Here is a 17,137-nt window from a genome sequence, read left to right as displayed (position 1 = left end):
CGGGTAGGGGACAGCCTCCTCTTTTGGAGCAGAAAGCACAGTCACCACTGGCGGGATAGAGGCAAAAGCTCTGGGTCTGGGATACCTGGGGGCTTGTGTCACAACTCCACCCACCAGGAGCTCCAAGATAAGATGGGGAGGCTGGAAAGATGGAAGTTTGGATGGGAAAACAGTTACAGAGAAGAAATCATTCCCAGGCCCCCGGCAGGAGGATATCCAGGGTGAGAGAAGGGCGGGTCAGGGATGGGCCGGGTTGGCCTGGAGTCCCAGGGGAAAAGGGGAAGCGACAGCTCGCCGTCCTCCGGCCCTCAGCTCCCCGGTGCGCGGCACCGGCGGCTGGCGTCGGTCTCCGTGTCGCTAAAAGTATCGGGAGAGGGATGGAGAGCTCAGCGTCCCAGGCTCCCCGGGGAGGAGAAGCACGCGGGGCTGGGCGGGGCCCGTCTCCAGTGCGTGTGTGTCGAGTGCGGGGGGGGCACGATCTCCGCTCTCCCGGGCGCCCCAGCCCCAGCGCACGCCTCCGCTTCCGCGCCCCCCTCCGCAGGCGCGCGCGAGGCGCACTCCCCTTCCCTCGGCGGCGCGGGGCGCGCGCCCGGCCCCCTCCTCCTCCACTCCGCGCCTCTCGGCTCTCCCGGCAGAAAGTTAGCAGCGGGGAAGGAACTCGGGGCTGCAACAGCGCGCGGCGGCGGCGGCAGAGGCTGAAGCAGGAGCCGCGGCGGAGCCGGGGAAGCGGGGGCGCTGCAGACGGAGCAGGTGCAGCCGGCGGGTCCGCGCGCCCCCCTCGGTCCCCTTGACAGAGGCTGAGGGGGGTGGTGGGGGGCCGCCCGGACTCCGCGGGAAGAGTGGGGAGGGGGGCCATGCGGCCGGGCTCCCCCCCGGCGCAGCGGGACAGCGGCCAGGGCCGGGGGCGCAGCGGCGTCGCTTCATGCAGCCGGGGCGGCTGGGCAGCGGCGGCGGCGGCGGCGGGGGCGGCGGCTGAAACCATGTCCGGGCAGCGCCGGGGGCCGCCGCCGCCGCCGCCGCGAGCCGGGAGCCGCGATGGCCCCGTGGCCCGCACCTCCTCCGCCTCCGCCTCCGCCTCCACCTCTCGCCGCGCCGCCGCCGCCCGGCGTCTCTGCTAAGGGGCCGCCGGCGCGCAAGCTTCTTTTTATGTGCACCTTGTCCCTGTCCGTCACCTACCTGTGCTACAGCCTCCTGGGCGGCTCGGGCTCCCTGCAGTTCCCCCTGGCGCTGCAGGAGCCGCCGGGCGCCGCCGCCGAGCCCCCACCGAGCCCGCCGCCACCCTCTCTGCCGCCTCCCCCCGTGCGCCTCGGCGCCCCCTCGCAGCCGCCCGCGCCGCCGCCGCCGGACAACGTGAGCCGCGGGGAGCCGCCCGAGCCCCCCGAACAGCCCGCCGCCCCCGGGGCCGACGGCTGGGGGCTGGCGAGCGGCGGCGGGGGCGCCCGGGACGCCTGGCTCCGGACCCCGCTGGCCCCCGGCGAGATGATCACGGCGCAGAGCGCGCTACTGGAGAGGGAAGCGCAGGAGTCCAGCACCACCGACGAGGAGCTCGCAGGCCGGAGAGCGGCCAACGGGAGCAGCGAGAGGGGCGGCGCCGCGAGCACCCCGGACTATGGGGAGAAGAAGCTGCCACAGGCTCTTATCATCGGGGTTAAGAAAGGAGGGACCCGCGCGCTGCTGGAGGCGATCCGAGTCCACCCAGACGTGCGGGCGGTGGGCGTTGAGCCGCACTTCTTCGACAGGAACTACGAAAAGGGGCTGGAGTGGTACAGGTAGGACCCGGGGCTCGGCGGGATGGGATGGACGCACCGGGAGACCCGGCGCGAGCCGCCGCTTTCTGGGCCCTTGGACACCCAGGCGCCGCCGTCCCGAGAGCCCTTAAGCCCCAACCGGGGCTCTGCCAACCTTGGCGGGGCCGCTCAGAGCGGAGCGGCGGAGAGGGCTGGACTCTGGCCGAGGATCACTTTATTTCAGGGCGAGGGGTGGAGGTGTCGCCTTGCTTCTGTCTGCCTCTGGCTCCGTGCCTTCTGAATCTGCCCAGTTCTTGGCCTGGGAATCCCCAGCCTTCCTGCCCGCGGGGTGTTTCCTAGCCCGGGCTCTGGCGGGGCTCTGGGCTTCTGCGTTGGGGACGCCGAGGAATGAAGCAGGGTAGCTAGATGGCTCTAGGGGCTTTGAGATCCCTTGGAATCTCTCCAAATCGCCCTGAAACGCATTTGCGTGGCTGGAATCCAACTTTAGTATTTTCAGGTTAGAGCAAAATGAACAGGAAACAGTTAAAAAGATGATGCTGGCAAGTTCTGGCTTTCTAGTAAAGACCGGGGATGCCCCCCATCTCCAGAACTTTCTATCCCCCTTGGCTGAATGAACCCTGGGTTGGTTCTGCCTCGGCAGCATCAGTGTCTACATGACAGTTGGTGCCCTAAGAGTTTCTTTGCACTGCACCCGTGCCCTTTCTAACCCGCGCCTCCTTCGCTACAGATTGGAGCTTCTGGCTTGTGAAATGTTCACCTCTCTCCTTTTCCACCCTCTGCCCGTGGTGAGAGAAAGGGAGAAGAGAGGAGTAGAAAGTTAGGTGCAGGTAAAATAAATTAATAATCCAGCTTTCTTGCCAGCCACAGTGTTTAACTCCATACTGGTGCAATTCCAAAAAAAAACCCTCCTTTGCTTCCCGCCTCCCCCCCTTCCTTCCGTTTTGGATCTCTCTGGAAAATAGATCTGGATGGCTGGCCCCATCTCTGTTGCATCTCAGTAATTAATTGCAATTGTCAAACAGAAACACAGGCTTTGTCAGCTAAAGTGATGTTATCATCTTAACAGAGCCAATAGGTAAAATAGGATTGTTTCCTGACAAGTTCCCTTCCTGTTGAAGAGATGTGCTTTCCAAGTTTAAATTACAGCCTGGGAAAAGTTTTAGAAATAGCTTAACTTAAGAAATAGATAATAAATGGGTATATTGTGATTGATTTCTTCCACTTTAAAAAATATGCCTTATGCTTTCAAAGCTTGAGAGAAGTACACTTAGGCATAAACATTCCACCACATTAAACTGAAACAGCAAATGTGTCTGTTAATGTCTTGTCTGTTTCAACGGCAAAATCTAATTGCAGTATTTTAGGAGGCTTCAAACAGCCCCTTCCTATCAAAACATAAAACAGCAAATGCCTAATTTAACTGGAAAAATCAGTATTTATAACATCACGAGCCATGGCTTCCACTTTGCGATTATAATTAAAAAGGTGTTAGGATGATTAATGCAACAACAACAATATCGAGAAGGGGTATGATGTCTGGGAGGGTTTCAGTTCTTTAACTGTTGGTTATGGGGATGTTCTGGTTTCTGCTGTGAGGTAGCCTTGGCCCTACGAGGGTAATGGGTAACGGTGGCTTTTTGAATTCTAATTTTAAAGCTGTGTATCTCGGGAGAAGTGCCAAGTACGCTTCTGGGGGAGAGCGAGGCATAAAGATCACATCTTTCCAACATGTGTTCGGGTTGCTTTGTAGCAGCTGGAAATAGAGAAGGAAGTGTTTTATTCAGATGCCTTAAAGTTTGATGAAGGGTTCGTGGAGGAATGCGTGTCAGGAGGTCCCATTGGTGGGGCCGGAGAGTTTTCTGAATGAGAGGACAGGAGATGCCAGATTTTCTTAATCTTCTTTCATGCCGAGGCTGGGAAGAGGAGGCATGGAGACAGGCATGATAGGGCTGTGGAAGGTTCTATCCTAGCGCTGTGGTACTCCTGGCTGTCCCTCATGTGGTCTTTGGGGCTGAGTGTGAATATTCGGTACCCATCCACAGAACTGTGATACTGAAGACATATGGGCAGATTCCCTTGATCCTCATTTAACAGGACCATGGGATTTCTCTGTGGCCTCCCCATCCTTGACCCCAGTGTCTCACCCACGGCAGATCCTTGTAGTGCTTATAGGTGCCGACTGCAAGTGCTGGAGAAGAATCTGTGTAACACAGACGGTATCAGTAGCCACCCAAGCCTGGCTGCTGAGACTTCTAGAAACCCCTTTGGCCCATGGGAGTGTGCTGGGGCTGCTTGGATACCTCTCCAGCCTTACGAGGGACCCCAATGCTTTGAGGGTGTTTGTGGGATTTTCACAGGCTCTTGTCTCTTCAGGCTCCTGTCTCTCTCCCCTGGAGGAAGAGGGGATGACATCCTCATTATATTGTAGAAAAGGAAACGGTGGCATCAGTTCAAACCAGTAAAGGAAAGCTTTCCTCTTGTTTCCCTGCTCCAACTGCATCTTATAAATGGCGGCATCTGTGCTTGAATGTACTTGAATGGCCACACTTCCTCACCATCCGCGGAGTAGTCTATGTAAAATCTTCTTCTACTCGCCAGAGGAGAGGGCCACAGATGAATGAAAGGTTTTGATTCTCTCCCCCCCTTGTTTTCTTTCCCTTTTTCTTGTCGAAGTGCTTCTGCGAGAGCCTAATTCTGCAAGTGTTTCTGGGGTTTGCTGTTATCAGCCAGAGGGAGAAGCGAGAATTTGGGGGCAGCTCCCGGCAGCATTGGTTTGGGCTTTTGTCCTATCCCAGCGGAGCAGCCCTGGGAGTTTTTTTGTCCTCCGTGTCACTCCAGTCTTGTTTAAATCCAGGTTTTGCTTTCTCCTATGCTGTTGATCTAATGTGATTTAAAAACACATTTGAGATTGGAATGCGTGCCTCAGATTTCAGGGCCAGATATACTAATGGATTAGCATGGGATTGTTAAAGCTATGGGAGAAGCAAGCCTCCCTTGGTGGATTGACCCAGGCCCATGACTCATAAGTGTTGGGGGGGGTAGACTTGACTCTCCTCTCCTCACCCGTCCAGACCAGTAAAATAAAAGGGCTAAGCCCCAAAGCACCTTCCAGAACAGGCTGCTCCAAGCTGTCTGGGCAGAGACCTTATACTCTTCAAGGGGGTGGGACCTGGCGGCCACGGCAGAACTCATCCAAGTGACAGGGCTGCCTTGCGGTGTGACCTCCCCCATGGCTTACAGACTGTGCAGCAACCCTGACCTTGGCTTTGGAAACACCTCAGGCCCAGGGCGATGGGAAGGGGACCTCCATGGTTTCAAATGGTCTGCACTGCCAACAGTGAATACGCTCCTCCCATTGGCTAAGGGAAAATCACTCAGGAAGACGGTTCCCATAGTCATGCTTGTGCTACCCTCAGGAAGGTGGTCTGCAGCACTGTTTGCACTGGGTATCTGGAGATTGAGGGAGGATGCCAGAAAGACACTGGCAGTTAGGGAATGCCTGTTCTTTATGGACCCGGGCGCTTTGTGGACGTCCTCTCATGTTTGAGCATCATAATGAGGGTTGTGGGCGACATAGCAGCCTTCGTGTTTTACAGGTGGCCCTTGGAGTGCAAATGACTTGCTCAGGGTTGCTCATTTGGTCAGTGGTTGAGCTTGACCACATCTGTCCAATTTCAGGATGCTTGTTTCTTGGTTTCTTCCTTTGTATCCCACCACCACACACAAAATACTAGCAAGATGTTTCCCTTTCTTCCTTCTTACATTTAACCAACATTTTAATAATATTTACCATGTACCCAGAACTGTTGTAAGGACAGGGGATAAAGTGGTGACTAAATACTTTGTGCTCCTGAAACTGACATTTAAGTGGTGGGCAAGGGAGACAGGAAACAGTCTTTCTTGTTACCTTTTTCGTGTGGCTACTAGAAAATGTACCATCATGCTGGTGACTCACATTTTATTTCCACTGGGCAGGGCTCCTAGTAGAGCAGTGCCTTTTAAGCTTTAAACGTGTACGCGTCACCTGGGATGTTGTGAACATGTAGGATTCTGATTCAGCAGGTCTGAGGAAGGCCCTGAGGGTCTGCGTTTCTAACTTCTCAGGTGCTGCAGATGCTGCTGATCTCTGGACCTCACTTTGAGTAGCAGGAGTCTAGAGAGAAATTGGTGTGTGCGCGTGTGTGTGTGTGTGTGTGTGTGTGTGCACACCTAGGTTATTTTAAATCAAATGACTAGGGAAACTTCCTTGTGAGGGTGAAGTAAATGAAGTGAAAGAATAAGAGTCTGCCATCTGGGTAGAGTGGTTTCCAGTAGCGGAACGGCAGATGCAAAGGCCCTGAGGCAGAAGCAAGACTCGTGGCTTTATAAAGGGTTCTTTCAGTATTCTTAAAGCACAGTGTTTGTAGCTGGACAAAACTGGGTTCAAAATCTGGTTTTACAACTTACTGGTTGAATAATTTTGGGTAGATAACTGACTTAACATCACTCATTTTCAGTTTGTTTATCTGGGAATAATTCCTTCCTTGCAGGATTGTTGGGAAGAATAAATGAAGTAATAAAGGTGAATGTATCCCCCCTCCAAATGAGTATCTTAGAGCAGAAATCCAAATGGACCCAACTCCTGTTTTTTTTTTTTTTAATTTCTCAAATCATTTTGGTCTCCTATGCTTTACCTTTGATCACAGCTGTCCTCATATTGGCTGAAGAGTCTCCTATTGGGGATGTTTTTGGGAAAAGTCTAATAATGATTGGCTTTGCAGTCTACATCTGCCTGACTTTAAACCAAGGGTCACGAACTCCGAAGCCCAGTGAAATAGACGAGGGGAGAAACCCGGGGCACTTCTCCATCTGCAGGTCTCAGCCACTGCTCGTTCCAGCTACCCTTTTCTGTGTGCAAATGTTACCACATCCTCCACTTGGTAGGAAAAATCGGAAATCCAGGCTTTGATGAGAAATCTCTTGGTTTTTAACTTTGGCAAACCTGATTAAAATTTCTTAAAAGCCTTGTGTGGGCCAGCACTGTGGGACAAACAAAATACATCTGTGGGCTAGATACAGCCAGCTGGCTACCAGTTTGTGACCTCTGGTTTAAACTCATTTCAGAAAGTAACTGGCATAGCCAGACCCTTTGCGCTTGCCAGAACTGTGGCTTACATGTGCTATTTTAGTTTCTATTTTTTCCCCCTTTACAGATTTTGCAACAGCAAGGGGGGGGGAATACCTCCCAGATATATTGCAACAATAACAAAGGAGCTGGAGATAAATAGGAACACTGAGGCAGAAATAGACGATTCACAAATACATTTCCCCTTTGTTCTCAGTGAACATTTTCTTGAAGGCGGGATAACTCTTCAGTTGTTCACTCATTAATCAGGAGCGCTGAATGTGATCCATATAGATAAGTTGCACCTATAAAGTAGATTCCGGTCAGGTGGGTTCAGTAAGACCCAAGAGATGAAAATAATTGGGTTCTAGCTTTTGCTCTGCCACATTACTAGTTGTATTGGACCTCAGGTTACTCGGTCTGTTTTTTTCTTTTTAAAAAAATTCTTGGTTTCTTAGATAATGAGACTATATCGTCTCCAAAGGGTCCATTCAGGGACATACTTGGGTTCTAGAACAGACTTCTGTGTTAGACTTTTTGGAGTGAGGAAACTAGTAGGGGAAAAGCAACATTGTTTGGAGCATGTTCTTATCCGTCTCTGAGCCAGAGGCCTGTGTCTTCCTGGTGTGATCACCAGGCCTCAGTTTCTTTATCTGCAGAATGGGCTCAGTATTACTTCCCTTCCAAGGGATTATGCGATGATGAAATGAGTTTGTGATGGAGGACATTGCTCTCTCCTACTTTCCTATCTTTCTCTTTTTCCATTTCCCCCTTGCCTTTCTTCATTTTCCCTGCCCATCAGTACTGAAGGTCCTAAAGAGAAAGCTGTAATGCATTTTTCATTTGAATATAGCCTTTTATTTCAAGATTATGTCTAAATGAGGGATTTCAAACCCTGAAGCAGCTCTTAAGTAGCTCTCCAGAGAATAATCAAAACCGGATTCCAGAATTTGGTCTATTGTAACTGGAGCTGAAGGAGAAGAGTCTGATTCCACGAAGTAGTTGTAGTCAGAATTCTCCACCAAGGGGCTGGGGTAGGGAAATGGGCTGACACTCTGGGCTTGCGTGCTGACATTTTCTTGAACCTACAGTAGGAATTGATGCTGCTTGGCCTGGAGAGCTACAGAGGCATTTAGAATGCCAAGGGTGTGCTTGCCTTCAGTTTTTCTGCTGGGCTGAAAGCATTTGAGAAGGCAGGACTGTTCAAGAAGACCCTTGCCAAATTCCCTGGGCTTGACATTTGGCTCCTTTCACTGGTTTTTTCAGCTGTCATGACATGACTTAGTTATTTTTATTTTCGTAGATCACACCAGTCGTTTTTACTTTTAAATTGAGTCAGGAGAGAGGACTTGAGATTTTAGGTGAATGAGAGATGGCTAGGATTGTACGGTAGGAAGTTTTAAAGGTTTTGGTTTTGCATAATGGATGATATCTCTGCGACTGATTGAACCGCCGCCCTGTTAAAGTAATCTCTTGATTCCATTGGTTTCTGCGGTTTAACAAGCTCCTCTATAACTGTCTTGGGAATTTCAGTCAGAAATTATAATTCACTAAGAGAGTCTTTTAGCCCATCTTGCCATTAATTAAAAGCAGGCAGTTGAATTTTTTGTTGTTGTTGTTTTAACACTCACTAGTTAGGATTGCTTCCCTTTAAATTTTTTTTTTTTACCTTTATTTAAGAATGTACAAAGCATATTCATGGGGAAACAAAACAACACATGAGTTAGTGTCTTTTGGTTACAAATAATAGAAATGATCTTAAACTATTATACGTAGAAAAGGTAATTTAGTGGCTTATGTAATTGGGAAATCTGGGGGGTAATGACTTCAGGAACAGCTGGATCCAGGGGCTCAAATGATATCACTGGGTTTCTGTCTCTTTCCATCCCTTGACATGATTTTCTCGACCTTGTTTCATTTTCGGATAGGTTGTCTCACCACATTTTAGGCAAGATGGTGGTAAGCAGCAGCCCCAGACCAACACATTTATGTTTATCAGTTCTTTTGGAAATCATTTTTCTTAAAGAATTTCTGTAAGAAATTCTTGGAGTTGCGTTTGGCCCAGGTTGGGTCATGTACCTGTTCTTAAAGCAGTCATAGTGTAGTACTCCAATTAGACCCGGGTGATGAGGTCACCCTTTTGGGTTGGAATAGTGGTGGGAGCAGGGAAGCAGAGTTAGTCTCACTGAAACCATAGGGAACAATTTCCCCGTAAGAATGAGGTGCTCCAGGGTTCTGATGCTAGAAGAGGGGACCAGTTGAACCACATGCTCATTAAACATGTAAAGATCCAGTCTGGGACAGGTACCTGATCTGAGTATTTTAATTTAGAAGGAGGTACAAAGGGTTAGTCTGGGGAGGTCCAGTGTCCTTGTTACTTTATTCATTCATTTATTTTTTATTTAAACATGTATTGATTGTCAAATATGTGCTGGGGTCAAACATGAATCAGTCATGGCCAGTGATCTGAAAGAGCTCATAAAATAGGGAAATGGACAAGTAAATATTTACATTACAAGGTAATAAAAGCTCTGGCAAGGTGGGATTTATTCCAGGAATGGAAGGATGGTTTGATCTTGGGTAATCTAACAATGTGATTGACTCTTACTATGAGCAAATGAGAAAAATCCTGTGATTCACTTTATGGATGCTAAAGATAGAGCTGATAATATTAAATATTCCTGATTTTTAGAACACCTGCTGATAAAATAGGATCTTCCCCAAAGCCAGCATCATCTTTAATGGTGTAACACTAAAAACATTCCCATTAAATTCAGAACAAGCCCAGAATGCCCCATAATGATCACTGTTATTTATCTTTGTTCAGGAATTAATTGATGATGCACTTGGATGAGGAAAAGAATGAGAATGGGGGAGGTAGAATTATTACCACTTGCCAGCAATTTCATCTCTTAATGGAAAACCAAAGATAATGAATCCTCCCATGAATCTATTAGGAACAATAATGGTAATCATTAAGGGAATTTGTAAGGAAATTACTATGCAAAATCTATAGTTTTCCTATATGCCTATGCCAACCATTTTGAAAATATAATGAGAGAAAATAACTCTATTTATAGAAGCAACCAAAGAGACAAAATAACTAGGAATAAATTTACCAAAATTGCAAGGGACTTGTAAGAACAAAATTTTAATATTTTCCTAAGGGGCATCAGAGAAGAGAGGAGTAAATGGAGAGACCTGTTTCTCTAGGATGGCATGTCTTTCTTTTCCCTCTGTCCCCTTCTCCCTCCCCTCCCCTCCAGCTCCCCTCTCTTTTCCCCTCTTCTTTTTTATTGGAATTCAGGGGCAGTGGTCATCATTGTAGGGATGGCAGTAACAGCAGTGGTGGTAGAGCTGCCAAATTGAGGTCAGGTGTGTTTGAGAGTGGTCTGAAAATACTGTTTCTGTGAACATGGCCAGAATGTCATTGTACTCCGTATATAAGATTCCCTTATTTTGCGCCTTTTATTTGACTGAGAAGAAGATGGTGAGACAAATGTTCCTGTTCAGATTCATAAACAGAGTTGTAATTCCTTGTTGGGGAGGTGCTCTGCTTTATATCCTCAATTCACTGATGGTTGGACTGCACCGACCTATGGATTAACCGTTGGATTGGTGTAAGTTAGTAGATGTAGATGCACGAAGGGGAAGAAACAAATCAGGGACAAGTAATGGTTATTTTCAGTGGAACAGGGAGATGAAGGTTTGGGTGGGAAAGAAGGGCCATAGTGGTGGTGGGAACGGCCAGGCTCTGCTCTGGGCACTGTCTTCATTCAGTCTTCACAGGAACCATGGGACAGGGGTCCTGGTATCACCCATGTTTTCCAGGTGAGGGAAACTGAGGTGCACAGAACAAGTAACTGGCTCAGGATGTGGAGCTGAGCTTCAGACCCAAGTCTTTGGCCCCAAACACACAGCATCTCCTTTAATTTGTCTCAAAGTTCTTTTCCCCGGAAGTGTTGTCCTTCTAGCCGCAGGGAGTGAATAATAATTGTGCACCTTTCCCTGCTAGACGGTCTCGATCTCCTGTGTGCGGATGGACTGGCCTGTCTACGGGACAGGCTTGGGGGGGGGGGGGTCTGGTCCCAGCGACATACTGGGACAGTGGCTTCCTCTCTGTTCTGGGCCCAACCTCATTTCTCCTTGAAGGGCCTTTTTATTTTCTGTTCCCTGCACCAGAATACTCTGCCCCCAGACTCTAAATTTACTGTGTCTCCTCATCCTTCAGGTGTTGGCTTAAATTCCACCTCTTCAAAAAGACCTTTCCCAACTACCTGGTTTTGTAAAAACTTGTTTCTACTTGTGAGAGTGTTCCGCTGTTTTATTTTCTTCACAAAACATATTGCTTTCCCAAATCATACAGATTACGCATCTCCCTCTTCCTGGGAGAGGGGGACTACAAGGGACCAGCGGTCCTGTCAGTCTTTTCCTTGACAGTGCCCAGATCAGTACTTGGCACACAGTAGTTGCTCCATAATGGCGGTTAATCAATCACAGATTTTGTTTTTTTTTCTTTTTTTAGAGGGAGAAGGGGAGAGAGAGAGAGTGAGCACAGGGGAGGAGCGAGAGACTCTCAAGCAGGTTCCACGCCCATTGAGCCTGATGGGGGGGCACAATCCCACAACCCTAAGATCATGACACTGAGCTGAAATCAGGACACTTAACAGACTGAGTCACCCAGGCACCCCTAATCACTGATTTTGAATCAGTGAACTAATGAATAAAAGTACCTTCTACGTGCTGTTTGCTTGCAAAACTTCAGGCTTCGTAAAAGAAATAACACATTTCTTGGGAACTCTGGCTAAGAATTGTTCTAGGTTCTTTCACAATACTATCTTTGCAAGACTATTTTGGGTGCAAGAAAGAGAAACCCACTCAACCCAGCTGTGTGGGCTAGACAGTTTCCCCAAAAGGTTCCCTCCAGCACACAACACTATCTATGTATTCCTCACAGTAGCCTCATGAAGTAGATTCTTCCTTATCCCACTTTTGCCAATAAAGAGAGTCGGACTTCAAGGGCGCCTGGGTGGCTCAGTCATTAGGCGTCTGCCTTCGGCTCAGGTCATGATCCCGGGGTCCTGGGATCGAGCCCCGCATCGGGCTCCCTGTTCGGCGAGAAGCCTGCTTCTCCCTCTCCCACTCCCCCTGCTTGTGTTCCTTCTCTCGCTGTGTTTCTCTCTGTCAAAAAAGTAAATAAAATCTTTAAACAAAAAAAAGAGTCCGACTTCAGAAGGGCAAGTGACTGAGTCACATGGTGGGTTGTCACAGCCCAGGTGACAACGTTTTAGAAGAGCTTGGATTATTTTTTTTTTAAGATTTTTTATTTATTTATTTGACACAGGGAGAGCGAGCGAGAGAGACAGAGAGCAAGTACAAGCAGGGGGAATGGCAGGCAGGGGAGAAGTGGGCTCCCTGTGGGGCTCGATCCCAGGACCCTGGGATCATGACCTGAGCCGAAGGCAGACGCTTAACGACTGAGCTACCCAGGCGCCTGAGCTTGGATTATTTCTGATGGACCATTATGTCCTGAGAGTAGTTTCAATTATGTTTCTCTAGATGCATTATCAGAACAATGTAAGTGTCGTTCAAAAATCAAAGGATTATGCAGAGGCCCTGTGTTTGGTTGTTACTCACTGTAGGTGCAGATACACTTTTCCCTGTGCCTCCAGATTAAGGCTTCTGCAGGGCTTTCAGGGTTTGGGTGTCCCTGGAGCCGAGGAAATCGGAGGCCGACTACCTGAGTGCCTCTGTCACAGGACGCTCTCTTTGGAGCTATGTGGTGTTTTGAGAAAGAAAGCTGAACCTGGAATCAGAAATTCAGGACTTGAGTCTGATTTCTGTGTTGACCTTGCTTGGTGTGCATGGACGCATAATTAGCCTCCAAGCCTTTGTTTCCTCATCTCTAAAATGGGAATCACGGCCTCTAAGAACACCACAGTGATGGTGCGAGGATGGAATAGTGATGATGTGCTGGGATCTGCGTGGTCTACACATGTTCATTTTTATTAATCTGTGCACGTTTTCATGAATTCCCCCAGGTAATTGGTTTTCTGGAATGTTGCACTCCAGGGAGTACCTGAAATACAGGACACTCTTATAAAGTTAGGCTACGTTTAATTTACAGAAACAGTTATGTAGCACGGATATCAAACATTGGATAGGACAGACTGCATCAAGATCCCCAGAATTCCTGGAGAGTATCACTCTGCATTACTCTTACCTGCCCATCATTCTTTTATACTGAAAAACCATAAAAAAGCTATCTTTAGGGCACATTGGCTTCTTAGGATTGCCCCGCAGTTGGTGACCTTTTGAAGCGCCCAGAAGATTCTCTCTGTTTGCTCTCAGTTGACCTATCATCTCATTTTCTTGTGCACTCTCTCTGCATTTCCCGAGTCATCATAATTCATTTCCCACCTTCTGGCGTCAGGAGTAGCCTGCGTTCTAACCTGTAAAAGGCAGAATATGTCCCCATCCCCAAAAATGTCCTTGTCCTAATCTCTGGAATGTGTGACTATGCTAGATTGCATGGCAAAGGGGAATTAGGTTGCAGGTGGAATTGTGGTTGCTAAACAGCTTACCTCGAATGGGGATCATCCCAGATTGTCTGGATGGGCCAGCGTAATCACAAGGATCCTTTCAAGTGGAGGAGGCAGGCAGAGGAAGAGAACTTGGGGAGCTCAGCCTGCTCTTGTTGGCTTTGAAGATAGAGGAAGCAGCCACAAGCCAAGGAATTCAGGCAGTTTCTAGAAGCGAAGGAAAAGGGAAGGCAATTGATTCTTCCCTAAGGCTTCCAGAAGGAATGCAGCCTGATGATGCTTTAACGTGAGCCCATGGAGACCAATTTCTGACTTCTGACTTCTAGAACCATGAAGCCAGTCCACTTGTGGTCATTTGTTAACACAGGAGTACGCTCTCCTCGGACATCTCTGGCAACCACCTTCTCATTTTTTTTCTTCCCTTTTTTCTCCCTTTCTGGAAAATAATCACCTTTGGGGCTCTTCTAGGTCTCGCCAAACAGCAGCATCGATGTTAACCATCCACTGTTTGCAGATGGTCGCTGTACTAGTTAGGGTAAAGACGAAAGTGCCGGGGCACAGAGACCTCCACACACAGTGGCTTAAATACCATAGATGACTTGTCTCTTACATAGTGAAAGCTGATACTCAAAGTTTGTAGCAGTCATTGCTGCCTGGCGACCGGTCCCTCGGAGGGAACCTAAGCTGAGAACAGTGAGTTCAGGGGGTGCAGGTTGTATGTATTTGCCTAGCATGGACACGCCAGCCAGTGTACATTGCTGGGACAGCCGTGCTCCCCGAGGTCATTCAGATTTGCAAGTTCTGTTCCGTCCATCTTGTTGCTCTACCGTCCTCCAGGGAGCTCATTAGACATGCAGACTCTTAGGTCCCCCGTCCCATCCTTTTAAGCAGAATTTGCATTTTAAGAACATACTTGGGTAATGATTATGCACAAAGGCTGAGAAACAGGGCCTTGGAGCAAGGTTTTTCAGACTTAGCACTGCTGACGTTTTGCGTCTGGAAAGTCTTCACTGCGGGGACTGCCCTGGGCATTTTAGGGTGATTTGAGCCTCTCTGGCCTCTGCCTCCTAGAGGCCAGTAGTTAGTCCCTCACCCTCAGCTTTAGCAGCCAAGTCCAGTCGTTGCCAAGTGTCCCGTGGGCGTTGTGGGCGGGGGGTAGGGGGGCCTGCGGGGCTCAACACCGTCTCCGATTGAAAACCCCTGCCTTGGAGGGTTTTTCTCTTCTGCGCGACCAGAGCTACCTTGCAGCCAGCAGTAAGGCAGAGTGCAGAAGTCCAGGACGAAATTTCTGCTTGAGCCGCTGAGGCAGAAGTGACATCTGTAACTTGCGCTCACATTCTGTTGGCGAGAATTTGGTTGCACAGGCACATCCAGCTGCAAAGCAGACCCTATTGGGTGTCTCTGTGCCCGAGAAGGAGGAGAGAAGGGAACTGGGGGATAGTCGGCTGGCTGCTAAGGTAACTAACGCAAGAATTCCATCTTCCTGTATCTCCTTTTATTCTGTCTTCTAGCCAGGGGTGAATCTGGTTGGAAGGGGGAAATGAATTGATACAAATAAATTGGACATAATTTTTTTTGTTTTGTTTTGCAGTTGGAATACCAAACTATTTTAGGAGATCGGAGGAAATCTTAGATGAACACATAAAATTTAGCTGGTTCTCTGATAACGTATTTTGATATTGAGAGTTTGGTGTAGTGGCCCCTGGATGGTGCAGTTAAGCATCCGACTCTTGGTTTCAGCTCAGGTTGTGATCTCAAGGTCCTGAGATCGAGCCCTGCGTCAGGCTCTACAAGGCTGCTTGTCTCTTTCCCTTTGCTCCCCTCTTCCCCACTCTCTCTCTCTCTCAATCTCTCCAATAAATAAATTAAAAAATCTTTAAAAAATTTGCCAAGAAAAATATTGTAGAGTTGAAAACGTAAATATTAAAATTAAAAAAAGTATAGTGTCCTCTAAACTTCAGTCATGAGTATTACTCTTGCAAGGTTTTTTTTTTGGCTGTATAGAGGTACTTGATTATATTGATCTTTTTACAAGAAAAGTAATAATTTTAAAAATATTTGTAAAGACCATATCATTACTATAAATGTGTTTGATGAGGTGGAGAAATACGTACGTATACACACATTTATCTATGTATGTACTTACATATGTATGTATTTATCTGTGTAACTGTGTATTTATGTACATTTGTATGTCTCTGTCTTTTCCTTGAGCAGGGGGAGGGGCAAAGGGAGAGGGAGAAAGAGAATCTTAAGCAGGCTCCACACCCAGCTCAGATCCTGATGCGGGGCTTGATCCCAGGATCCTGAGATCATGATCTGAGCGAAATCAGGAGTCAGACCCTTAGCCGACTGAGCCCCCCAGGAGCCCCTGTTATCTGTCTATGTGCGTATGTGTCTAAGTATGTATTGTATCTGTGTATCTGGTACCACCTGTTTTGGTACCACCCTCCCCCTCCCCATGCTGCTGACATAGACTCCCGCTCTTGTCCCTGTGGACGTTCTTGCCCCTCTGTAGTCTGCTCTTCACATAGTTAACTATAGTAAGTAATCTTTTTAGAACATAAATCAGACTATATATCACTCTTGTACTTTAAATTTCCAGTGGCTTCTTGTCAACCTAGAAATTGTAAGTCGTGACCATAATCCAAGGACCCTACAGAATCAGACCCCTGCCCACCTTTGCAGCCACATTTTTAAAAAATTTTTTTATTGTTATGTTAATCACCATACATTACACCATTAGTTTTTGATGTAGTGTTACATGATTCATTGTTTTTGCATAACACCCAGTGCTCCACGCAGAACGTGCCCTCTTTAATACCCATCACCAGGCTAGCCCATCCTCCCACCCCTTTTCAGCCACATTTATTTGCCTCTTCTCGTTGCTCCTCTGCTTGAGCCACGCTAGGCTCCCAAGAAGCAAAACATGGGCCTGCCTCAGGGCCTTTGCACTTGTTTTTCCGGCCACCTGTATTGCTTTTCCTTACATAATTTGTATGGTTTGTATCCTTTCTTCATTTGATTCTTCTGCTCCTCTGCCTCCTCCTCAACATGGCCTTTTCCTGGACCACTTGCATTCATCTTATGCACTCCTACAGGTGAAAACTCCACTCATTGGAAAATGCTGGTATATATAGTATTGCTGTTAATATTTATCTACATTACAGAGTTACTCCACCCTTACCCAGATTTCTTTTGTCTTAATTTCCTGGTTCTTCATTCCCCCATTCTGGAGGAAAGATTTAATTTTGATCTGGTGCCACAGACAACCTTGACATTGGCTGGGGTCAACTTAAAAGATGTTTCTGAAACTCTCAGCTATCCCTCTTATTTAAGCACACTGCCACTAGGTGGTGGGTACAAAACAGGTTGAGCCCCAAAGTAAGGTATGTCTTGAAATCAAAGGTGTGAGTGGCTCCTTGCTCCTTCCAACCTGGGTTAACCCTGCATATTTGCCCCGATAAAATAAGAGGTTTTATAAAATGTTCACTCTCGGGGCACCTGGGTGGCTCAGTCGGTTAAACGTCTACCTTCGGCTCAGGTCATGATCCCAGGGTCCTGGGATTGAGCCCCATGTTGGGCTGCCTGCTCAGTGGGGAGCCTGCTTCTGCTGCTCCCCCTGCTCGTGCTCTCTCTCTCTGTCAAATAAATAAATAAAATCTTAAAAAAAATTAGGGCTTAAGCGTCGTTTCCGGATCTCTCAGGTCCAGCAACCGGTCCTCATTGCCAGAGACGGGGTG

The 17,137-nt window shown here is 48.1% G+C and overlaps 1 protein-coding gene across 1 annotated transcript in view; it reads left to right on the top strand.

Annotated features, from left to right (window-relative positions):
* The first annotated feature begins 998 nt into the window (after positions 1-998).
* The window catches only part of HS3ST4 (heparan sulfate-glucosamine 3-sulfotransferase 4), a 432,564-nt gene continuing 416,425 nt past the window's right edge, over positions 999-17,137 (top strand). The window contains exon 1 of the mRNA XM_025853903.2: positions 999-1,769. Coding sequence (XP_025709688.1) covers positions 1,036-1,769 — 734 coding nt within the window. The 5' untranslated portion in view covers positions 999-1,035. The remainder of the gene's footprint in view (positions 1,770-17,137) is intronic.

This window comes from Callorhinus ursinus, unplaced genomic scaffold, assembly GCF_003265705.2.
Source record: "Callorhinus ursinus isolate GAN/ISIS: 27379988/994484 unplaced genomic scaffold, GSC_fseal_2.0 scaffold120, whole genome shotgun sequence".
Lineage (NCBI taxonomy): Eukaryota > Metazoa > Chordata > Mammalia > Carnivora > Otariidae > Callorhinus > Callorhinus ursinus.
Note: the sequence above shows the minus strand (reverse complement) of the source record. Positions and strands in the feature narration are given on the sequence as shown.